General features: G+C 33.0%; 1 protein-coding gene and 2 long non-coding RNA genes across 11 annotated transcripts in view; 1 reads left to right on the top strand and 2 right to left on the bottom strand.

The window, feature by feature from the left end:
• Positions 1 to 1,729: 1,729 nt before the first annotated feature.
• Positions 1,730 to 12,029, bottom strand: LOC132913718 (uncharacterized). Of its 2 annotated transcripts, XR_009659427.1 has the most exons (6): positions 11,294 to 11,542; positions 11,139 to 11,234; positions 10,963 to 11,070; positions 4,913 to 10,166; positions 2,100 to 4,822; positions 1,730 to 1,965 (listed from the first exon to the last, which is right to left on the bottom strand). It is a non-coding gene; the product is annotated as an uncharacterized LOC132913718 (long non-coding RNA). The 2 variants fall into 2 exon arrangements; XR_009659426.1 differs by having other exon boundaries at positions 1,730 to 4,822; positions 11,294 to 12,029.
• Positions 7,796 to 26,037, top strand: part of LOC132913220 (zinc transporter ZIP3-like) — a 28,112-nt gene continuing 9,870 nt past the window's right edge. Inside the window, exons 1-8 of one of the 8 annotated variants that reach the window (XM_060971417.1) lie at positions 7,796 to 7,812; positions 15,074 to 15,328; positions 15,712 to 15,879; positions 15,975 to 16,136; positions 16,225 to 16,386; positions 16,636 to 16,843; positions 16,935 to 17,061; positions 24,336 to 26,006. In XM_060971417.1, the coding sequence (XP_060827400.1) occupies positions 15,102 to 15,328; positions 15,712 to 15,879; positions 15,975 to 16,136; positions 16,225 to 16,386; positions 16,636 to 16,843; positions 16,935 to 17,061; positions 24,336 to 24,625 (1,344 nt within the window). In that variant the 5' untranslated portion in view covers positions 7,796 to 7,812; positions 15,074 to 15,101 and the 3' untranslated portion in view covers positions 24,626 to 26,006. Of the gene's footprint in view, positions 7,813 to 7,887; positions 8,030 to 9,069; positions 9,087 to 12,329; positions 12,456 to 14,454; positions 14,617 to 15,073; positions 15,329 to 15,711; positions 15,880 to 15,974; positions 16,137 to 16,224; positions 16,387 to 16,635; positions 16,844 to 16,934; positions 17,062 to 17,141; positions 19,044 to 19,352; positions 19,946 to 20,453; positions 21,499 to 24,335; positions 26,007 to 26,037 lie in introns of those variants that run through there. The other 7 variants (XM_060971385.1, XM_060971427.1, XM_060971410.1 and 4 more) reach the window with 7 other exon arrangements.
• On the bottom strand, positions 21,840 to 23,060 carry LOC132913773 (uncharacterized). The gene is made up of 2 exons (XR_009659442.1): positions 22,727 to 23,060; positions 21,840 to 22,093 (listed from the first exon to the last, which is right to left on the bottom strand). It is a non-coding gene; the product is annotated as an uncharacterized LOC132913773 (long non-coding RNA).

Raw genomic sequence — 26,037 nt, 5'->3', positions numbered from 1 at the left:
GTGCGTTTTCGGACATGCCACGCGGCAAATAGCAATCACCTGGCGAATCGCGCCATGGGAATTTAACCGAGATTATTATCGTAACAACAGGTGGTAATGAATTTAAAAATAAAACACCATGAACATTCCTCCATAGATTTTGTGTACTTTTCAATAAAACCTGAACGAACATTTATGATTATCAAATGAAACATTTGAATTTTAAACATAGAAGATATTTCAATCCACTTAAAAAATTGTAGGTTCTTTCCTTGTATTTTACATTGTTATCTCTAAATATTGTTGCAACATATGCAAAAGTAGATATATACATTCCTCTTATCTTGAAATTTTGAGGTATATTATTTAGCTGGAAATTTTTAGATGCAAGGAGACATAGATAACACTATTGATATAACTTAAAGTAAAATTATTCACGTGACTTACGTGAATAGTAGTTATTGAAATATTAGACAATGTAATATATATATATTGTACATATCTACAAATTCTTTATAACAATACTAACGTAGTGACACCTATCATAACATGGATTGTGTTACTGTCGATAAAACAAAACATCAAGTATGCATGTACATACATATATACTTGAGCTGGTGGGCTTTCCTGCTATACCGACCGTCACTATTATCGCAGTTCAACTTTAATCACCGACGATGTGTATTTAGTCTGTGTTTTAAGCGTGGATACGATCAACACCTCTTTATACGTATTCGAGTTTCAAATTGCAATATAACTTCGATTCGCGGACGCTTTAATCGTGTAGAAGTTAATTAGTTGTAATTAATTCGTATTCTAATTCATTATTGGTGAATTTGCCCCGATTAACTACGCTGGCTAACTTCTTTTTAGTGGAACCGCGAAATTACGCAACGTTTGTAATGATTGGTCTCTATTTTCCTAAAATTAGAGTTGCAAATTACCATCATTTCTAAAAATTGAAGTTACACGTGACTGATAGAACTACTCGCGATTCTATAGAGTTTTCAATAAATATTCAATAAATATTAAATAATGATTTTTTAAAATTAGCATTTTGTATTACTATGTAAAAAATTTCCTTTAGTTTTAATATTGCAACCTCAACAGTCTTAATAACACTTTATAAAATGCAAAAGCGATATCTATAAATAGGTCTTTGATAAATTATAAAGTCGTATAAATGTCATTGACCTCAACAGGTTACAGACACTAAGAACATAATGCACATACCTTTAAAGCTATAAAAAGCTAACTCCTCAATTTATGCCACGTAAAAGTTTGACTGCCATATCTTTCACTAAAACATTCTACAGAAGTCATTGCATATTCCACAGTTCCCTTTTCGTTCATAACAGCAGTATTTCTTCCGCCTCCAAATTCTGCGGAAAAATATTTCTCGTCGTTTATTCATTCAATGAAATTGCTGATGGACATCGCAAGAATGTGTAATTGCAATATTAAGTTAAAAAGAAAAATTCATTCGTTTAAAACAATGGAATAAAGGCAAAATAAATTTTCATTTATCTTAATTTAACAAAAATTAATTTTATAAGATTATAAAGCTTAAGAAATTTGCTTCTGGTTGAAGAACGGTCTAGCTAATGTCTATTTCTCATTACAAGATCTCTGAAATAGAAAAAAGATCGTGGAATTGCTTTTATCCTTGACATTTAGCGATTTGCCAATCGCTGTTCAGTTTTTAACAGTACCAATATCCTTACTCACGTAGAACATATTCTCACGTATCTTATTTTTCTTTCAGTCTCTCTTGTCTTTATTTCCAATGGTAGTTCTTTATTAAACATTGGACTTGAATACAATATTGTATTAAATACTTCATACACTTAATATGTAGTTTTACCTTAAATTCAGTATTCCTTCGTTCTTATGCTGTGTAATTAATGTCTTCAATGATTTTCGGTTATAATAGATCCCATTTCTTCATTATATTTATAAAAGTATGATTTTCCATCAATATCCGCACTCTAATAATAATTACATTCGCATTACAATTTAGTTAAAAAACATTAAAAGATGTCGTGTATCACAATTTAATTATTTCAACCCTGTTACTTATATACATATCGACCAAAATAGTTCCAGAAATTACATTTTACTTAAATTGATAGAATTTGCGGTAAGATCACGCAATAATTCTGTCTTCCGCTTTCTCTGTCCCCTTTTTAAACGCAATTTCTATCAAGTTCCACTGGAGGACCGAGTTTCCGTTCACTTCCTTGTGCGATGACCTCTAGGAAGAAAATTGCTGACCATTTGCTGCAAGATGCATCAACCACGTCAAACATTTATTACCACCAGTTATGTACAAACATGAACCTCTCAGAGGATAAATCGATCAACTCGAGTTTTCGACAATTTCTTAATTTCATTAAATAAGTACACAATTAATGTTCAATTCTTAAGAAACAAATGATTAACTTCCACAAGTTTATTCTAAAGTGAATTTAGAAACCAGTGTTTGTAATATCTAGGCAAATTCATATTTTTCTGAATATAATTTGAGGAGAGAAAGATAGACAGAAATTTGCTTTACCTACCAAAACATTACAAGAAATATTTTTAATATTCCCGTATGTATATCTTTGCATATTATGTATATTCTGTGCATTTTTGCATAAATGCATAAAAATCCACAGTTTACTGATCAGAAAATTCTAGAATTTTATAATGTAACGTAATATATCTTGTATAGTCGCTTTTCTGTATTTTTAAGTTTATAGAGTTGATCAGCGTGGCTTCTGAATGGCTCATACATCGCGTGAAACAACGACCTGTCGCGTGGGCAAAGAACAATTTAAATAGACGGATTCCTCTTATTACCAATAATCTCCAAAGAATCTTCTAATTGCGGATAATACATTGATAATTTCCTTATTACGCGACCAGTCAGATTTAAAATGAAAATTTTTTTTACAATAGCCGTCTAATGTGTTCCTTAATATTTCCGATTATAATACTACTCCACAAAAAAGTATAAAAGATATAAAAGAAAAATTACCATAGGAATGGTACCAAACATATTGAATCATTCTCCAATGAACATTCTCTTATAGTTACTATATGTATATATACTATCTTATCTCTTTTTTATTTATTTTTGTTTCCTTCTATTTAACCATACATTAATATTATTCGATTATTCTCCATAATTATGATAAATGATAACATTTTCTTAGAATTATTTTCCACCATTTTCCTGTTTCTTCCTTTGTTTCCTCGTATTCGATGATATTCTCAAGGAAACGTTAAAGGATAAAGTTCATAAATAATGGTATTATTTTGTGAAACATGATTCAACATACAAACAACTGCAAGTTGTGAGATAAAAATGGAGATTAGAGAAGACCATGTCTGATAATTGGTTACGATGAAACGCCACACATACATTTTCCTTTACTTATTCTCTTCTTTTTTATACGGAGTAATATCGCGTTTCCTGCGTGTCAGCGATCCATGCTTGTCCCAACTAGCAAAATTGCAGGTCACGCGTAGCTATGCATGCGAAAAAGATAATCGGAGTTAACTGCAAAGAGCAGCGGCGCGACGAATCTCTGGATTTGAATCGCTAAGGAAATTCCTCTTGTAGACGTCTTTATAAACACGCAATGATGTTCTACACTTCCAAACGGACTGCTTCATTCTCTCGTATGCGCAATATTCTTTTAAAAGCTATGCTAGATCAGTTATTATAGGAAATTGCTTTTTTTTTTTTTTTTTGTTAAATGAGTACAATTATTTAAATATTCTAGATGATTTTTGGAATTTTCGTATCTCTATGATTTTACACGTCATATACTTTTTCATTCGTAATAATATACAACTAAATCAGAGTTAGACAAGGTTTGATTTAAGTAGTAATGTAAATTGTTTTTTGTCAACACTGATAATAATAATGGACATGATCTCTTTTATTACGTAGTATTTTCCGATTGTTTCGCTGATTAGTCGTGACATTACGTACCTCGAAAAATCATAATTAGATACGAGAAGTCTTAATTATTCTTTTAATATCTCATATAATATATATACGATTATATATCAAATTCTCATTGACATTTATTAGGCTTCTATTTAGTTTATAAGCTGAACATCTAATTGCTTCTCCCCATAGGGTCTTTGATAACTTCCTCTAGATGAACTTGATCCTAGTTCTATTATAGACTTGCTATTTTGCTGGGGTGTGTATGGACACATATACCGAATCCTTATTACTCGTGATTTGCAATAGTTTTTGAAAGAACCTGACGTGAATTCTCTACCATTATCTAGTCTTATACTTTTTACTACTATTTCTCGTTGGGTTTTCATTTCTGCTATCTAATTTTAAAAATTTTCTTCAGCTTCATCCTTTTGTTTAATAGATACATTATTGCAAAGTAGGTGTAGTCATCTATCACAACTTGAAAATACCTATGTCTACCTGGAGTACATGGAGTTACTGACCCTGGTGGATTGGAGTGTATCAAATCTCCTATTTTTTGAGATTGTTTCTTTCTTTCATAAAAAATGGGTCTTGCAGCTTTGCCTTTCACACACGTGGACCACCTGTTACTGTTTATTAGTAGTCCTAGAATTCTCATAGCTTTTTTATCCAAATGGCCTACTCTTCTGTGTCACAGTTCAGCTTTTTAGGTCTGACTTGCTTCCAAACTTACACAAACCTCATCTTTTTTAGGCCTTAATTTCAAGATATATAGGTTATTTCCCCTTTTGCAAAATAACATGGTTTTTTCCCACAATTTCTACATCTTCCATGTCAAATATCACCTTATAATTATTTGGACTAGTTTCCTTAGTGACAAAAGGTTATGCTCTAATCCTTTTACTATTAGACCATTTCTGCTATCTAATTTTAAAAATTTTCTTCAGCTTCATCCTTTTGTTTATTCTTACCTTTTGCTCTTCATACATTCCAACAAAGTCACCTTTCTTTGTAGCCTTTATCTTCTTTCCACTAGCTATATGGATTTTTATCTCTTCCTGTAACATTTCTATATTGCTTATATATTTTTCCATATTTGTCTTTATTAAATATGCAATTGCAATTGAATCCAGTATAAACTCTGTAAATTTACTCTCATTGCGACTGACTATACTGCTTTGTCCTTAATAGATTGATTAGCTGTCTCTGATCTCCTTGGTCGATAACCCCTATCTCTGAAGGAGCCTCAACCCCTATACAAATTTCTGCTGGTATTTGGTCTCTCTTTTGCTCTACATTCACTTATTTTGTAACCTATTCTACCACATTCACCAAGTAAGCAAATGGAAAGACTTTGAACATTACCTGGCCATTATTGCTTTTATCATTCAACATCTTGCTCATCACTTTTAGCTCCTCATTAAGCAGTCTACTTTTGATAAAGTTTAAAGTGTCTTCTTTATCATTCATTGTCGTGATAGCAGTTATCATAGCATTATAGTCTTCAAGCATTATCTACAGTAGATGACAAATTTTATCGGATTCATCTATTTTGGATTTCTCATTTTCCATCTCCTTTATGATGATGTTAAATTTTGAGAAAAAATCTTTCATTTTGTCCATACTTCAATGAAAATAGCTTCCTCTTTAAATGCAACTTTGAAAACGTGCTTTTTCTCTCAAACATATTTTGCAAAATCTTTTTTTTGCAGTGGATGCATCTTTCACTAGATATAGATGATTGTCCGTAATACACTGCACCACTATTGACTTGGCTTTCGCGTCTTTTAATATAAAACTCCTTCTATATTTATCCCTCGCGAATGACGGAATTTTAACGCATAGCATATTATCTATCTGTCTTTCAGTCAACAGGCATTTAACTCGGAATTTCCAGTTATTGAAATTCTCTGTGTACAACTGAGGAAAATACTGTGCTGAATCCATGTTCTATTTTGAAATACTCTTTTTGAAACTCTGATCTTTTATCGTTTTGTTATACGTAATTACTCTCCCGATTGTCCGTTAAGGCAATTCTTTAGTCTTCTCTTTTATTTCTATCTCTTTTACACGTACTCTAGGCTCATAACCTGATGAGATTAATCAAGCGTAAAATTGTAAAAGAAAAAGTATAAATGTGTTTAATATATTGAAATAATAATTGTACACGAGCCAAGTTATCTATACATTCTTTTTTGCATACTGTTCTCACATTTTTTCTGTACAAACTCGGAAATCGCACTTTCTCCCCTAGTTCACTCACCCCTTTTTGGTTAACATATGGCTTATACTACGTTGGTCAGTTCGGGTTCCAAAAATGTTACCTTTAAAAAATTACACAAATACTTGACCACTTAATATTCAGTACAAATCCTTATCTTTTACCTATATTGCAAAGTTTTCTTTTCAATATATTTATAATTCAATCTGTGAATATAACAATATACACGAAACGAATCGATTACTTCGACCACACGTACGCTCTTATCAAATAGGATTTTTCTCGCAAATAAGTGTGATGTAAGATTTATCGAGAAGAGGAAGGACGAATCGGTAAGAACCAAGCTACAGCAGCTGATTGGTATTCACCTTGGAAGATTATATAATTAACAGCATAAAAGAAGATACGCAATAGAAGGGAAACAGAGAACGAATGACATGAAAACAAATTTGATGCCGTATAAGCAATTCATTGGCACAGCTGTAGCTTTTAATGATATTACGTAGGTAATAATGAGACTGCGAACGTTTATGCATTTATAGCATAATTGAAGATGTAAATATTCGCAAACTGCAAACAATATGCAAATATATACGAAATATTCAAAGTTTAGTACTTCTTAGAATATTTAATAGATAAAAGAATTTTCTAACTGTAAACGAACGCAAGTTAGATGAGTTATGAGAAATTGTTGACATTTTTGTATGATTATTGCATCGATTTGTTTCTAAGCAATTAGAATAAATTTTACAACATGAGCGGCGATATAATCAATCACTGATTTCAAAACTGTAAGTTGATACAGCGAAATAAGATAACGGTCAATAAGATTGCGGTACTTTCCCACATTAAAATGCAATTAAAATATTTCATCTCTTTCGATGGAACTTTTATTTCTATTATTAAGGGAGTCTTTATTTTTGAAGATTTCAAAACTCTTACAACGTTTAAATCAAAGAGCTCATAGCAAAAATGAACCTCATCATATTTATAGATTACTTGAATAGAGTTCAACATTTAGGAGTTTGGATCAAAAATTACGTTATAATCAATGAAGAAGAAAAAAAACAACTTCAATAGGACTATTTTTGTCTTTCTACTAGCGAGATTGTTATTTTATCAAGATATTATAATCATTACCTTTTTAGACAGCAGTTCACATATTGTGTCCATTAATTTATTCAATAAATTCAAATCTATCGATAACAGGATATTCTATCATTTTCCTAAAAGAAAAATAAAAACTAGAAAGGGTATTTTTCGTTATTCCTTCAGCTTCTCGTCATATCAGATCGTCAGCAGCATTTTGTTTATCCTATATTTCCCTTTTATGCATATGTATGTATGACTGTAAAACTTGAAAGAAAATTCTTGTCGTAAGAAGAATAGTACATAATAATTTGCATTTTGCATTAGATAATTTATGCCACGAGTGACTCGGTATAAAGAGTCAAGTGGACTCATTCAGGGTGGTTTTTATCTTGACCTATCAACATTTTCCCCCTTTGATCTTGGCATGGTCATTAACTAGATACTGAACGTGCAACAGGCTATTTATGAATGCAACACACGTGACCCGGGGTGAATCGACGACTTAACCCGTAGCCAGGAATCCCCGGATAAAGGTGGGACGCGTACGCACACACCAGGGAATCCCGATAGACAGGTATGAAAGTTTCCTCCGCTGCCTCTGCTTACTCTCTCCCGTGCAATACTTACTGTTCTTCATTCACTCGTCCGACTCAGTGCGTTGCGATTCGCCGCAACTCTTACAAGTGCCATTTACACCGTCCTCCGTAGTGTTTGAAGTTTGGTAGTCTGTTTACCTGTGAAAACTGTTTACTAATTATCCAGAATATTATACATATGTATAATAAACATTAGTAAGTTTATATAACAATTGATTATTTATAATAATATACTAAGTAGATGATCCATTCATCCTTTTGATCAAAGTGTTCAATTCATGAGGTTCATTCTGTGGTTCCTTCCATCATGGATTAATCCAGATGGACTTTGTTCTATGAAATAGTTTGCTGTTTTTTGATGAAGTTTAAAGATGTTCTATGATTTCTTGCTCGTGACCATTTTTTATCGATTATTTTGTTCCAAAGTTTTGCGTGTGAGTTTCATTTAGAATTGATTTTTGACAGTGTAGTTTGTATTCCAAAGTGTGTTGTCTTTTCATTTTTATTCATAAGATAATAACAAAGATTGAAGTTTAATGTAATTATTGCTATATTACGTATTAAAAAAAATTATCGTAAAATGGTTATGGTGAAACAGTTGCTTCTCGCTGTCAGAAATGTTTTTGATGACCAAATTGATTAATATTCACTGTCTAATTTCGCCTTAGAGAATTCGCTACGTCACTACCATTGACATTATATTATCATATTTCAACTTTATCTTTAGGATCTGTCAGGATCTAATGTATAGAACTTGAAAATCTTGTTAAAAAGCAACATTGTTTCTTTTCCATTCAAGTAACGAAGTATGTTTTATTAATACGCTTTTATTCTTGATGTCAACATTTCAATAATCTCCTGGCAGTTCAGTTTAACAATGTAGCAGGTATGAGAAAGCACATCATTGATCATCATTCGATCATTTATAGTTGCTGAAAGTTGTCTGTCTGATCGGTTATCTTAATTATGTATCGCGAAGCATCTTGTAATAGCTGCCCAGCTGATGAAACAGTTCAACAAAGCTCAATAACAGGCCAGTACGATTTTCATTGAAACGGATGGTAGAAGTGTGACAAACCTTGAATAGTTCAAATAGAAACGTGTTCAATTATGTTCAATATCGTTAAATTACACAGAAAGATCGTATTTGCATTCCTTTATGACAATTTTCATTTAAGGCTGTAATCTATTTTGGGTCGATTAATTGACCAAGGTCAGCAAGCAATACTTCCACTTCATAATACTCGTATAGGTAATTCAAAATAATTGTTTAAAATTATTAATTTTTTAAGTTACACAAATCTGATTGTGTTATTAGTACATTCACGCATTAAGTACTTTTACGGACAGTATAAATTAATTATACACGACGATAAATTGTATAAATTAATCATAAAATATACACAGTACATATTATGAGTATAGTTATACATATACTCATTAGATAGAACCTAATTATTCGATAAATTAAAAAAATACTGCAACTTTTACAAAAAGGCAATTGAAATGTGCAACGAAATAAGTGAAGTGAGGATTCCGATACCTACATCGTTTATAATGAGATAAGTGCTATATTTATCCTTGTTTATCTTCCTTTGTAATTAGCATAATTACAGATACCTATCACCTATCGCTCCTCACATTTATACATGAATGATTAGTAGGCTGTTCACATTCGAGTAAATTATTAGATTATTCAAATAATGGTGATAACACAAAAATATGCATTCATTGAACACTACAATTTAATTAAAATGACTCATGAAAAGTAAGGAACGACTCAAGATGAAAAATGACATTCGAAAAACGTTTTTACCGTGCTTAAACAGTCGGCAAAGCGTTCCAAATGGAACAACCTCGAAACGACGATGCGCTACGGCTACGGAAAGGGATCGCTATATGTATGTACGAACTATGGGGAAAAACGTTGGAACTCGTTACCGTTCCTGTTTTTGGACCATTATGCCAGCCAAAACTGGTTTCGCTGATACGCGTACAGTTGGTGGACATTGACTGACTAGTCAGTCGACTACCCTAGTGTCCTTCAATGATCGAAACGTGCATCATATTGTCTTAAAGATCTGTAAATATAATTAATTTTATACTTGCCGTATACCGTGTCACATTAGAATAGAGCTAAAAAGCTACTTTATATGCCGATTTAAAATTTTAATGGAAAACTCATGTATATTTATCATTTAGATCGTGACGCAATCGCAATATTTATTAGCGAATGGTTTCTGTTTATCGATCAGATAGTCCGAAAAAATCAGATCGAAAGTGAATGATGTTTTTATGATTCGTAGTTTCGTTCTTCTCTCCTTAATTTTACCTGGAAACGAATGTAAATTAGTTTAGAAAGAAGCTAAGTTGTTATTAGATTAATAATAATTGAATGCGTAAATTAGTTGGTTCCATAAATGCAATAACAAAAACGTTTGTATTATTTGAATGAAATAATTACTACAATAAGTGTTCGATTATGATAATTACATCTTGTACCAAGATCTGTAAGCAGTAGAAATTAACAACTGAGAAACGCGTGTGCACAGATAAAGTAAAAGTCGACGAAAAAATAGTCATATACTGGTGTGTGCAAATATCGACAACATGTAAACACCAATTTATCGATGCGAAATATCTACAAATTTCAAATTCCTTGTTTTTAAATCCTTTCAATTAATCAATTTGCTATCTTGGTAAATATAATATCATCGGATTTTCTATTTATCATATCTATTAACTAAATTAAAATAGTCTTAAAAGATATAGATGATAAAGGAAATAACAGAACAAAGGTTCGTTGTACAATAAGTTCTTAAAGAGATTTACATAAGCTTCTAAAATTATAGCGATTTCTACGCAACATAAAATTTGTAAGAAAGGTTTTACCGAGTTGATAGTGAGATAGATAACATAAAAATGCCGCTAGGCGCAATTTTATTATCCCAGAGAAATAAAGTAGTGAACGTGAAACTTCAATAAGGATTGCTGGAATCGCGAGAGGAAAAAAGGTTGCAATCTATCGTTCACAATGATTTCAGAGGTTGTGTAGTTTACCTTGGATAAACGCAAAAGTCATTTCTTCCCTCTTTGTTTTGCCAAAGGTATATAGCGAGTGTACTTACTTTCACTGTACTCGCGGTACTACGTAGTACCATCTGTACCCGGCACTCGTTTCCTCTGCTCCCACATTTAACGACCATTCAAATCGATTGCTTCTAGTCGAAAGTATCCTGAAAAATTTCAATTTCGAAGGTAAACGGTCTCATATAAATGCAAGTGACTTTCACAGGATACCAACGTTGTGCAAAAAACGTAAAAACAATTACCTCCGCAAAGCGTATTTCAATATCATTGCTGAAGAAATGTTCGTGGAATGTTTACGATCTTCTGCAAACTAAGCAAAGATTTCACACATTTACACATATATTCGAACCTCTCGTGATTCATACTTACTGACACGACATATATTTCTTTTTTGAAGAAAGATGAGTCTCCAGCTAACTCTGCAATAGCATACTCTTTTTTTAGAGTATTAAATGACATGCTAGAATCATTTAGATCCAATGTGACTTTCATATGTTTAAACCAGGTAAAAAGTTCTAAAAAGATTGGAAATATTTTAGAATAGTTGTCACTATCCTATATGAAAAACTGTATTTAACGATGTAGAGTGATTAATACATATATAACAATTAGTAAACTTTCCTTCGTTATATATAATTTGTAATTTTACGTTAGCAATCAAAAATACTGCGTCGATGATTTTTACAAACTGATTCTGCTGTAATCTATACAACATAATCTATTATTTCAGAAGCTATTTTCAATATACAAAAGCGGAAACAATATGTTATTTCAGATTTGATACTGATACCATGAAAATCATATACGTATTTATACCCGAGCGAATTACTAAGAATCGTTAAATCTTTATCTGAGATATTATCAGAGATATCAAATAAGATGTAGAGCAGATGTAGATCTCCTAAATCGGGCGATAACATAATCTTTATCGATTCGTATTTATATCGAAATTCAACAAACAAATTTTTTTATTTTTATTTTATATCCGTTTGTAGTTGTATTTTGTCTATCTGACATCAGAGACGATTTGTATTCTTAGGGTGTATTTTCTTCTACTATTCTCTACTTCTATTCTCACACAATTACAGACCGTTCAGATTACAAATAAACGCAACACGTATCTGATTCAAACTTGTATCAAATCGGATATTTGTGAATTTTATTTTTTACTTGAAAGATCGCTATCGTTATTTCCACGAAAAAGCCTCCACTATATGCAATATCTTGTTCAAGAAGACAGGAGGTATTAAGAATCGTCAGTTCCGATTAGGAAACTTAGTACCCTTATATGTACATCTTATCTTGACTACTCGCGATTCGAATGATCAAGATAAAAAGCTGGATAGACATTGACGTTAGATTCTATCTATACATATATGCGACCTGTTGAAAGAAATAATTAGTAGTATGTCCACTCCTACGGCTATACGAAACACCTGAAGTACTTTCAGTTGGATAATAGTTAACTGAGCGAACAGGTGTCGCGACGCATTAAGGCCGCCACATTCAAGTATTTGCGAATTTTCAATCGGTGAGTTGACAAGAACGATTTTTAAAAAAACTACCATAGCACGAAATCAGAAATATTTGTTAATTAAATTAACTGTTTTTCTTAATTCTATTATTATTAACACGTTGATGCTGGCGCCAATATTTTTGGTTTTCTCTGGGGGGCGGCGTCCTAATTCACTGTCTGCTTCGTGGGACGGCAGTGGATCACATTAGACTGTTCGACACGACCGCAATTTTTCGACTTTAACCACAATTTATAGCAAAATTACAAAAGCTATACGATTCCTGTTAGGTTCGATAAATTCCGTGGACTTCAACTAATACATTCATATACAATAGTTTGTGAATATCAATTTGCATATATCTATAAATGTTAAGAAAAGCTGAGAGACCAGCTTTGGCCCTAATTTTTTACTCTTTTTGATTTTTCTCAAAAAGTAGAGGTCTGACGCGAATTCTGACCATCGCACGCAATTCTGTGAACATTTTTCTATAAGAAACGTTCATAGCGCGAATTACAAAATTTTTCAATTCCGTACAGGAAAAAAGAATAGTCATGCATGCCCGTCGGATAACTACGGCGCGGGTAAGGAACATGCACGACGAAAATAGTGTTAAGTTACGCAAAATGGACTGACAAAAGGCCAGTATGTATGCTAGCTACTTCCAAAAATCATAAGTGTGTTATTGTTCAGGAGAAAAATTGTAAATTAAGGCCAGACACTGTTTTTTTTTTTTTATATAATGATTCTAAAAAGGGGGTTGATCTATTCGATCAGATGGCATCCTATTATAATTGTTTACGCAGAACCATAAAATGGTATAAAAAAATTGTAATGGAATTAATATGTGAGACTTGCCTCGTAAATTCGTGGTATGTACATAGAAAATGGGGTACTAAAAGTATTAAAATTTTAAAATTTCGCGAAGAAATTATTTATCACCTTTTAAATATAGTGAATCCCCACAGAGAAGAAATGCCAAGTGAAAATGAAGTACTGCCCAAAAAACGATCACATTTTCTGTGGTCGTACCAAGAGCCCGCGAGCAAAACGAAACGACGGTGTAAAGAAAGTTGTAAACGCATTTCTAGAATAAAAAGTAGAGAGTACGCGGCGAAAAGAACCAAAAAAGTAACAACATATTATGATCGTTGTAAAAGCCAGCCGGCATTCTGCCTAACTTGTTTTAAAAAATTGCATGAAGAAAGGAAATAATTATGTTAAGTTTATAATATTGAATCGTTATGTTTTTACTATTGTATGTCTGCTTATAATGTTGAGATAAAATAATATAAACCTATCTTATACTACTTATTTTGTGAAATACATGTGTGACCCACCGCCATCCCTCGGGACAGACACGTCTGACCCATCGGTAGGTCACGCCGGCGTCAACGTGTTTAATGTAAACTGAGTATTAAGTACTCTATAATGACTCAAAATTCTCTTATATGGAAGAGGACTTCGCAATAACGACAATTGCAATGCAAAATACATACAATACTTTATCTTAGCAGGGAAGTGTAACTAAAGATTTGTTGATCTTAGTTAATCATAGTGATAATTCAATTACTGTCAGTACGAGTCAAGTTTTTCATTACATCTACATACATTGTATATTATTTTGACATCTAATTACGGAAAACAACGAGCCGCGATAAAATGAAACTACAAAATGTTCATATTTTTCGTGTAAAAGATATCTTTTTATAAAAGAGAAGCGATCGTTATTTTCTCAATTTTGGAAAAATGTATCGATATTTGAAATATGCTTTCCTGTTATATATTATTGAGTAAAACGTCTTATCTACAGTTGAAGTAAACTTGAAGTATGTTACGCTTGATATGGTTACCTTAATCACGAAATTTTCACATCAGTATCGATTATTAACAGCAATTTCAAGTGAAACGTAATCATAACCTGATTCCGATCTTTGATATTCAATATCTATGGCTATAATTTATATAGCTATCTAGTCTCCCATTTCTTGATTCCAGTAATAATAGTGTTTTCTTTCTTTTCAACTGAAATAAAAATTGTTTATGTTGCTTTGTATACAAATTTTTATAGCACGCTTTCACGTTTTTAAAATATAAGTTCACATTGTATGAGATACGGGTTATCTAAAATTGTAAAAAGAACATAATAATACCAATATGACATTAATTTCCTTCGAGGTAAAATATTTATGGAGTTCCAGGTTCAAGGATAATCGATAAACAAAGTTTCTGTTAAATTTATACCGTTTTCAACTTATATCTAGTCGATGCTATAACAACGATCGATAATATAAGATCGATAATATAATATAAGATATAATATATACGAAAAAACTATTTTAAAGCATAGCAAAATATATTTATAATAATAGTTTTAATTATTTTATGCAATTACGTACATACTTGTTATTTTCAAAGATGTTCAAAAATTGAAATTTAAAATATTCGATTTACAGAAACAAAATATTTGTTATTTAAAAAGTTCCTTAATTTTTGTTAATCTTTTTTACATTTGTATTGCTACTATTTTTCTTAAATAAAAGATGTTGATTGGTAACTAAAAATTAAAAGTGTTAATTCTCTACAGATAACCAAATATAAATATGCAAACTACATTCATGTTCTTTATTTGTAGAACATCTCGACTGTCAATAAAGGAAAATATGTCTCCGTCAGAAGACAACGCACTTATACAAAGGCTAACGAATACCGTTCATTTGCTTCACGAAGATGATGAACATGATCACGAAGATAAAAACACGTCGAATATACTGGTCGCGAAAGGAGTCACGATGGCCATATTATGCACAGTAAGCATCGCCATGGGCATTCTACCAATGCAAGTGGCAAGGCGGTTGAAATGGAACACTTCCGGTGTTGAGAATCCTAGGTATCGATACAATCAATGATAAATGATATAATCGTAATTTTTTATTCGTTAACTTCACTCGATGAATGATGTCCTTTAAGTCGCGTGCCCCCCTCCTCCCACTACCAAACAATTATTTCGTTTTAAAATGTGAGTCCTTCTTGATCAAACTAATAATCTACTCAAATGTGCATCATACTGTATACATTAAAAGTAAACATCTTAAATTCCAAGATTTACACATTATATTATCACTATGGTGATTACGATATATATACACAGTTTTGTGTGTTGTAATACTTACCAAAAATAACCTCTATAACGTAACTTCACATACGAATGTAAAAGTCTGAAACTGAGTCGATAAATTTGTGACGTGTTAAAAATCGATTATGTTGTAATAGGTCAATAAAATTGGTAAGCTTACTTCTGGGATTCGGCGGTGGCGTTCTTTTCTGCACGACGTTTCTTCACTTGCTGCCGGAAGTGAAAGAAGGGTTAGAGCATCTTGCAGCAGACGGGAAACTTCCGGAACTCAATTTCTCTTTGGCTGAGACACTTACTTGTACTGGGTAAATAAGATAAGATTAATGTATGTCCCTGTAAAAATTTAGATTAGAGGATAACGTTTGAAAAGTATTTAATAGTATATTATACACTTTTGTAGCTTTTTCATCATGTATTTGGTCGAAGAATCAGTACATACACATTTACGAAAGAAACAAGAACATAGAAAGGAAAATTCGAATAAGGATGTTACCAAGAGTACCAACGAGTTGGTTGAAAATGGACAAACATTGGCAAATTGCGTCAGTGGGCACTCACACTAGTAAGCATAATACTGTTTATCTATCAGGTGTCGCATATCTTATGTAAATTAAACGAATGATGATGAATATATACATTCGTTGTTGTAGCAACGGGCACGGTCATTCGCATCACCTGCCTGTCATAATGGATGAAAAGGACGACTTCGTTATAAGTTCACTACGAGGATTATTAATAGTTCTGGGTTTATCCGTGCATGAATTATTCGAAGGGCTCGCTATCGGTCTAGAAAGTTCAGCCTCCTACGTTTGGTATGTTTGGTTTCTATTAAACGATAAAACAAAATTTAACACCAAAACGGAACAAAATCGTGATATTAAGATTCCCAATGTTATCTGGAAATTAAGAAAAAAATTTTTAAACGATATTTGAAAAAATCCTAAATTAATAGTAGATTAATAATCGCGAGCATTTTTTCAACTGATAATCGTCAAATCGATTCATACGTAATAATATTTAATATTTGCTAAAATTGTTAAAGTTGTAAATTTCGTTTCTAGGTATATGTTTGCGGCAGTGGCGGCTCACAAATTCGTGATAGCATTCTGCATTGGTTTGGAACTAATTGCTTCCAACACCAGGCAGTACCTTTCGGTGATCTACGTTTGTACATTCGCGATTGTTTCTCCTTTAGGGATTGCTATAGGAATGTTTTTAGTTGGTGAGGAAAGTGCAGCTGCCAATGGCATACTTCCAGTCCTACTTCAGGTATAAATGATACACACTTTTATAGTTTTCTATAGCGTATTATAATAAAAAATTATGTAATTGAAAAATTATGTTTGTTTAATGCGTATAGGGTTTGGCGTCTGGTACTTTATTGTATGTAGTATTTTTCGAAATACTCCAAGAGCATAGAACTGGCCTCCATCAATACATATCGATCCTATTTGGGTTCGCTGTGATGTTTGGATTACAGATACTAAGTAAGTACAGAATTTATTTTGAAGTAAAACTTGGGAGTATCTTAAATATACTCTTATGTGTAAATAAAAGTAAATAGTCGAAGGTTAGATATAAAGTAAAATAATTGTTCTTCCACTAAAGTTGTCGCGTAAACATCTGTTACAAGTAAGAAGCGTTTAAGCTTTAAATAAGAGATAAGTTCACTGTACTTAAAAATGACTAATCTTTCAATTACGGCTTCGTTCAACGATCGAAGCCGTCTCTATAAACAGCGTTAACTTACGATTACAGTAGACTTATAATACATTAAAATAAATTAACCGATTCTACCACAACGAGGCGTGGACGACCATGATAGATAATAGGATAACAGAAGCGAATGCGTGAAAATTATCACACTCTTATTTGACTCTTATCGATTACCAGTGTGGTCAGTAGTCGGTTATCGACTGGTAGAGCACACAATTTGAACTTAATAGAGCAAAAAGCTGACGCGTCGAGGTCAATGTACGAGATGTTATTGAAAGAAAGAAAATGAGAAGAAAGACTAACTTTTCAAATCGTGTTTAAATCATCAATTGAATTAATAATGGAACTGGTTGTAACACCAATTATTATTATCGATATAGGAACAAATTTTTTGGTTTATGTTTAAATTGTACTTAATCCAATGCTAAGTACGATCGAGCTTCTACTTCTAATCGAATTATTATTTAATTAATTTAGAGATCATAAAAACATTAACTATATAACAAAATAATGCGTTGTATGACTGGTTACTCGATTTAAACTTTATTTGATAAAATTTTCATTTCATCAAACATTACCAAAATATAATGAATATTATGTGAAAAACGACCTACACATATGATAATAATGTTTTGAACCTACGTCACGTAGCAGAACAAGAGCTGTTTCTGCATCAATGATTCAATTCTGTATTGCCATTATGGAAACGCCTTTCACCATGAAACTGCTTCACCCATTTGCGCACAAACATACTTAATTCGTGGTCGGCATAGACTTTTGTGTGGTAAACCTGATCAAACTAGAACTGATTTAAGTTTGTAGTACAAAACTGCTCTCAAAGATCTCAAGCTGAATAATTTAATAGAAGAGTGTACAATAATTACTTTTACTTCACAACTATTCAATTCCAGGCTTAGAAATTTGTAATTTACAACATAATTCCCTACTTTCGAAGTTCGTGCAAAATTCCAGAAAAAAAATTGCAACAGAATTCTTAAATCTTATTCCACTTATAGTAACATTTCTATACTATAAAAAAGATCTTGACATGAATTTCCAACATCATCGAAGTATTAACACATTTATCCAACTACTCATTCTGCTCTCCAAAATTATTAAGCATACCCAGCCTCGCAACCGATCGATCCATCGATCAATGAAAACAACAATCGCTCAGCCGCTACCTACATGCACTTCAAGCACGCGATGCTTGCCAATCATTCATTCTGCCCGACGAGTCGCGCTTGCTATCAGGTCACTAAACAGTCGCGTCGGGTTCATGCATCTGCGAGGAACATTTACATACATGCTAGCTGTGGCACGCAACCATCCAGAGTGGTAATAGCACCGTGTACACACAGGGAAAGGAGAGAAACGAACACTAGCTTGGTAGGGAAGCGATGTGTCTAATGGAAGGGGAAGAGAGCAGGAAACGGTGCGCTACGTAAGACGCGAGGGGATCGTGAGTCGAGTGGCCAACGAGCCCCGGAGTATCCGATTCACCGTCGTACCGCGTGGAACGGGTATCATTCCTTCTGGCGCTCGTTTATACTGTTCCCTTGAATCCTCTTCGCGATTCCCAGAAACAGTGATCTCCTCGCGATATTACCGGCTGAAGTGCACGACTATAGAATGCATCCGGGGGGGGAGTATCGGCAACTAGATGGTCATTTCGCAACCAGACGCTGACTCGTTCACGCTTTCCGAAGGAAAAGTAAAGTATTGCGACACGAAGTAACGAGCGTAGTTTCAGGTAGCAGTTTGGATTTAGGATACCTTACTTTCCACAGAACTTTTTCATCGAGTTAATACTCGAAAAGATAGAGTTTCTCTTAGCAAAAAAACATATAAATTGTTTTGTTAATATAGATCATACTAACCATTATTTTGGAATAGTATTGAAGTATATAAGTGAGTAGCAGAGTTGTACAGGTTGATAGGTAGAATTGTAGATAAAAAACTCATGTTTGTCCTTGTTAAGAATATATAGAATCTAAAATAATAGAACGGTATAGTGAGGTATGGAAGACCCTTTAACTTTCATATTGTGTTAATACTTTAGTGAAGGTAACTCGATGGTCTTGCCATTTAAACGTGGTTCACCAGTGGCTCGTGCGTGTGTTAAGTGAAAAAGTGATCGCATCGTTGGTGGATTGAGTGTCTGAACAAAGAAGAGAGAAGTGTGAACCGCTTAGTAGATAAAACTTGAAGAGAAGAACGAAAAACGAAATGTTAATTGAAGATGATGTAGGAAAGAAGAACGTGATGAATTAGTATTTAAAAAATATATATATAGAAAATATAGAAATACGAAGCTTGTTCGTTGTAGTCTTTGGAAGACTTTGGAAGACAAAAGAAATTGGAACTTCCTTACATTCAAACTTACCTTTTGCAATAAAACAATAGAAAGAAATAGAGATGGAGGAACCAACAACAGCTACTGTTTTACTGATAGCAAAAATAGGAGCAATGATTGGTCTTGGCTTTGGCTCTTTACTTCTGGGAATGTTACCGCTGATTGTCGGACGTTATAGAATGAATCATCGTCAAAAACGAGATCGCGGAATTTTCAGTAATTCCAGTACCTGTACCTCCACATCAATCTCAAACGCCTCTTCCTCCAGTGTAATTTCTGCATCTGCAACGAATTCACAAGTACGTTCCGAATCTATTAAAGTTGTGAAAATGTTGTATTATTTGATCCTTAACTGATAAGATTATCTATGTAGTTAAAAATTAATATACTTTGTCTTTATATTTTGTCAAAATATTTGAGACCCTTAAATATCGCATAGAGTAAATAAACACATGATAGTTTGCGGTATCCTCTTCATATTGTATTATAATGTACATTATGGAGTCATAACACGTAGCTTTCAGTTATTTTGCTATTACCATATCTCATTACCTTATCAGTCGAGGATTAAGTAATTCCTACCTAACAGTCATTTATTACGATAGTGATTTGATTGAAAAAATTCCTAACTTCGTAAAAAATTTATCCTCGCAAGTTAATAGTAATATTGAACAATATACAGAACCTAGCAACGACAATTCTAATTGACCAAGCGTCTTCTCAATGATTAAAAAAAGAAAGAATAACAAAGTCGTTAAAAAACATGAAACGACCGGTAAATTAGAGAGCGTAACGTGTAATCTCCAGGGCCTGCAAACATCGTTGCTGCTTTGCTTTGGCGGAGGCGTTCTCCTGTTCACCACATTCTTGCATCTAGCCCCGGAGGTCCGCGTGAGCGTAGAAAGACATCAAACGAACGGTCAACTGCCTACTCTAGGCACGCTAAATCTGTCGGAGCTGCTATTCTGCGCCGGATTCTTTCTCGTCTACTTCGTTGAAGAGGCGGTGCACGCAGCGCTGACGGGAAAACCCGAGTCATCAGAGGCGCTACTCTATAGAACGGTGTCCGTACGTAGATGCAACAATCAAACAGGTGCGTCAACAACTACGAACAGTGGTTCGACCACCACGGTCTCCATCACGGCTAGGTCCACCTGGAAGGATGGTAACGACGAATTAGAAGACGGCGAGAACGAATTAAACAAACGATCTAGACAACACGGCTTGGATGATTTTCGCGATGGCAAACAAGATAAGATGTTACCTGCCATATTTGTCCTATCTACCCCTACGGGATTGTCTTCCACGCAGCGCAGTCCTCAGGATGGCACGAGATATCCTTCTAATACAGATTATCCAAGAATGAAACATCACGAACATAACCATTCCGTTATGACAAAAAATACATCGGTACAAGGATTATTAACAGTACTAGCTTTATCCTTTCATGCAATTTTCGAGGGTCTAGCAGTAGGTCTAGAACCCTCTATTGGTTCCGTCGTATATCTGGCTGCTGCTATAGCTACGCATAAGTTGGTAATTTCATTCTGCGTCGGTATGGAACTTTACGTTGCTGGTGCCTCAAGTAGAACTACTCTTGGATACCTAACGATATTCTCAATGGTAACACCAATTGGCATTGCCGTTGGATTGGCTCTTGGTCATTTTAAGAATGACAGCGAAAATTTAGGGCCTACTCCGACAATACTGCAAGGAATGGCGGCCGGAACTCTACTATACGTGGTTTTCTTCGAGGTGTTAGCACGCGAGAGGGCTAACGAGAAAAGTGGCCTCTTACAGTTGACTGCCATAATTATTGGATTCATGCTGATGTTGGGTCTACAAATCGCGAGTGAGTGTTTTCCGGATAATAATCCGAGGCCAAAGCATGTCGCGCACTGATTTTCATTCATGAAAATCACTTTTTACTTCCTTTTTCTAATTTCTAATCTGTGACGAAGCTGTAATTGATTGTGTCAAGAATCTAACTTTCTCTATTATCTCCATCTCTTTGTTGTTAGTTTTATCTATTTTCCAAAAGTGTTGGTCTTCAATGGATTAGAAAGTGCAATATTTTTAGGAATGTGAAAAGAAGATATCCTAATTACTTTTCTTGTTAAGAAAGAATTTCTAGTGGAACATTGTCTTAAAAGCATGTTGTTAATTTTAATTAAGTGGACTAACCTTTTAACATTTATTAAATGTTAGTATAATAATAATACTAACTTAGATAATGGATTTACAAGTCCTGTTCTATATATATAGAAAAAAGTTCGAGCCTATTATCAAATTAATTGCTTATAATACCAACCTTCATCAAACGGCGTTTTGGCAACCTTTCATCTTCTTTTTTTGAACCTATCAACGTCGGTGCAAACCTACTGCCGGTACGTCCTTGATGCAATCACCACCCACGTGTTCTCGTAACACATGGATACCACATCCACCTATCGATTGAGCAAAAAGTCAAGCGGCAACGTTCAAAAAGTCACGGTCACGAAAACCGTAAGAAATCGTATAATCGAATATCGGATACCGGATGTCGATAATTTTATTTTTCCATCTAACTTTGATTTTATATCAAAAAGAACAAGATTAATCATCAATTCTTATATTACATTCGAAAGATTTTATTTACTGCCTGATAAATGTTTATGAGCGGAGATATATACACGGTGGCTCATGAAAGTATTTGAACTCTTATCATAAAATACTTTCATGTCTATATTATGTATATGTGTTATGTAAAACATTTTCACAAACATAATTACGATAGTCAGGTTTCTCCATTGCTAATGAAACTTCAAAATGTTTCGAATAATATCTACACATAATATATCCGTAAAAGATGCCTACTAGTATTTAAATACTTTCGTAAACCACTTTACGTTGTGAATGTGAATTGAGGTTATCAATCATTCTTTCGTCACTAAATATCATTCGTACCAAAATTTACGCATAAAGTTGAATGTATGTCACCTTTAGAAAGGTTATACCAAGAGGACCGATTACGCGAATCACAGACAGTCCAATTTAATTTAGTTTAGTTTGGTTTGATTTACATAGTTTAGTTTACCCACTCGCTATTCCTTTTATTTTTTCATTGCCCGAAGACATTCCAACACGCTCTTTCAGTTGCAATTAGGTTAATAACTTTGATAACGGTGGTGGGCAAACGCAATGAACTCCTGCTTCACGGCAACGTTGTTCGTCGCGATGATTTCTCGCGACACGCAGTCATAGACAAAACTCGGATGTACCTATTAACCTATTAATTCACAAAAAGTACGTGATATCATTACAAGCTCGAATAATAAACACACACATCTGTACACGTGCGCGTACGACATATCTTGCAAGTATCTAGAAAGATCGAACTGGAAGATAGACCGATATGCAGAATTATATTACTATTGTTTTATAATGATTCTTATTTATCGCTTTACAGAGATAATATCAAAGATTATCGAAGAAGTAAGAATAAATTATTACTAGAATACGGATATTTAGGTAAATTCATATATTTGAAAAAAGTCAAGGCTTTTTATTTGATCACCTGCTGAGTGAATATTAGGATTATATTTCACAGTGCGTAATAAAAATTTTTACCTATTAACCACAAATGTTTACTAGATATAGACCTCCAACGGTACATGTATGGGACGCATTTGCTGCCCATCTTAATAACAGTATATGAGCTACCTAAGAGGTCTAGACTGAAGACCTACAAGGAATTCATAATAACAATTATTTTTTGCGGAAGTATCACTAGTTATGTAATTTGATCTTATGATATACCATGGTGATTGCTTACAAGTCTAGTGAAACGATACAGATTACACTCGTCAATTTAAAAAGAGATTCAGTAAGCATAAAACGATCTATTGAGCTTGTTTAAATTAACAATCGTTAATCTCATTAAGTCTAACCTTTTCACTTGTTGTTATAACCCATATTATCGTTTCTGTCCTCTTAATCATTATTATTTGTTCTAATGGAATGATTTTAGATAGAATAAATGTCACAAAATCATACGCAAAATTTTTATTTTGTTTAAACTTAAAAATTATGAATACTTTATTATTCCTATGTGTCTTATTAGTGAAAGTAGAATTGTTACGATTAACCATGGTTTCAAAAAATTAAATAAGATTACATACGAAAAATAATAATTGAAAAAAAAACCGGCTACGTATAAGCTTTCTCCACCCATGGCAATGACCCAAGACGATATACAATCCGACCGACTTTCGACCGCTTTCTCGACTATTTATCTATGGGATCTATAATTGCCATTTATGGTATACAATTAGAAGGGGAAGCTTTCTTCACAGAACTAGAATAGTTAAATTATTACATATCTGTACATCGAGCAGTTCAAATATTTATAGATGTCCGATACATTGTACATAAGGAGGTGTTATCTTTATAACTAATCTTTATAAAGATTAATATCAAATCACAGATTAGATCTTACCTACGTATTAAGTATAAACATATAAGTATTACTTTAAGATCAACCGATCGCTCACATATGAAAACGCTTTTCGACCTATTTTTAACTACAAATAATCGCAACTTGCAATTATTGCATTTCTAAAATCTATCTATTAAAAGTAAATAAAGTCCCTGAAAGGATAAGCTTCTGGTAGTAGTTATTTAAAAAAAATTGTTTCGTTTATTTTACAGCTGCGCATTCTCACTCTCATTCCCATTCGCATTCGCACGGTGGACACGTAGACGTACACAGCCACGAGGTTAATCATCAGGAGAATGATCACGATCATAAGCTGGATTCCCACGAGCACATCTATTCAAATGAAATGAATGAACGAATACTTACCGACAAAATCTATAGAGTAACGGAGAGCATTGCGGAAACTGTCAGCAACGTCCTATCCTCTACAATGAAAACACCAACCGATGTTTCCTTCAGAAGTAATAGTAACGAAACGACGTTACACTCGAATCGAAGTTAAAACTCATTTGCGTGACAGACATCCTTTGACTGATTGTGAGTTACTAGTAGTTCTTTCATGGGACAAATATCTTCTGATTGATACTTAATTTCGAGGATATGTCAACCGAATTCATCGATTATTTCGGAACGACGCATATAAGTTAGAAGAGTAAAAAGGGTTTCGATGAAAGGACAGTATTATGTTTCTTTGGTTTCAATCTGGAAGAGGAAAACAATACTCCTGGTCTACAGTTTACACCCATTATGCAGATGTCACCAATTGTGCAAGTACAAATAGTAAACGGTGATATTTGCGAAGTACGATAGAAATGTATCTAAAACAACAAGAAACTATTACCATTGTCATTCAATGGCCAAATGTGATACGATTCACGAGTATGTATAGCTGTGCAATCGCGTTACTTATTCATTTTTCTTTCTTTTTTATTTTTTTTTTTTTTTTTTTCCATGTAATATAAACTGTATGGAATATCCGATATCTTTTACATCATAATTAGATTAGCAAAAGGAGACTATTTCTTAACTGTTTGTACCAATATTTAAAAACTTGCTCATATAATATTCGTATTGCGTAACATCGCAATGAAATGAGATATATTTTGGTACCGTCAAATATCGATTCTTCCGAAAGTGATAACTTTAATCGTGTTTTTATGATTTTAAATATTTACAACTTTTGTATGTATTAATATTTGTCTTTTTTCTACGCAATTATTGACATTACATGTCATTAGGAATGATAGTATGTCATCATTAATACGAGAAAGATTTCAACATCAAAACATAAGAAACTGTATTCTATAAATATTTTCGATATCACGTTTCTTGTTCATTTTTTCATTTGTATGCATATCAGTGTAATGTGACAGGTACACTGCTAGGATTTGTAAACATATTTCAATAACATACATAAATATCATTTTCTCAAATCAAAGAATCAATTTTTAAACATAAATTATATTTTTCATGATATGTACACAAAGCAATAAATTGAAAAAATACACACAAAGTAAAGTATCACATCATTTAAGTAACTAATTGTACCTGTCAGGGTTTTTCACGGCTTTGTCATGTCCATAATATTTTACATTCAATATAAAATAAATAATAATATATAATTTCTTATAGCATAATTAAATTTGCGACTATATGATAAGATATGAACCACTCGAATTTCATGTATATTTTTAATACTTTACGTTAATTTTTATTTATTATCATTACTCACATAATATAGCATGAATGCTAGTATATGAACATGATTTGTACATACAGTTATCCTTCGACAAATAAGATGTACACACATTGTCATACAAATATATTTTGTATATTGCAAAATTTACTAATAAAATAAAGAAAGCTTTGATAACAAACTAAAAGATTTTCCTTTCTCTTATAAATAAATATGTT

Source organism: Bombus pascuorum, chromosome 1 (assembly GCF_905332965.1).
Source record: "Bombus pascuorum chromosome 1, iyBomPasc1.1, whole genome shotgun sequence".
In the NCBI taxonomy this organism is placed as follows: Eukaryota; Metazoa; Arthropoda; class Insecta; order Hymenoptera; family Apidae; genus Bombus; species Bombus pascuorum.
The sequence above is the reverse complement of the archived record's forward strand: the minus strand, read 5'-3'. Positions and strand labels throughout refer to the sequence as shown.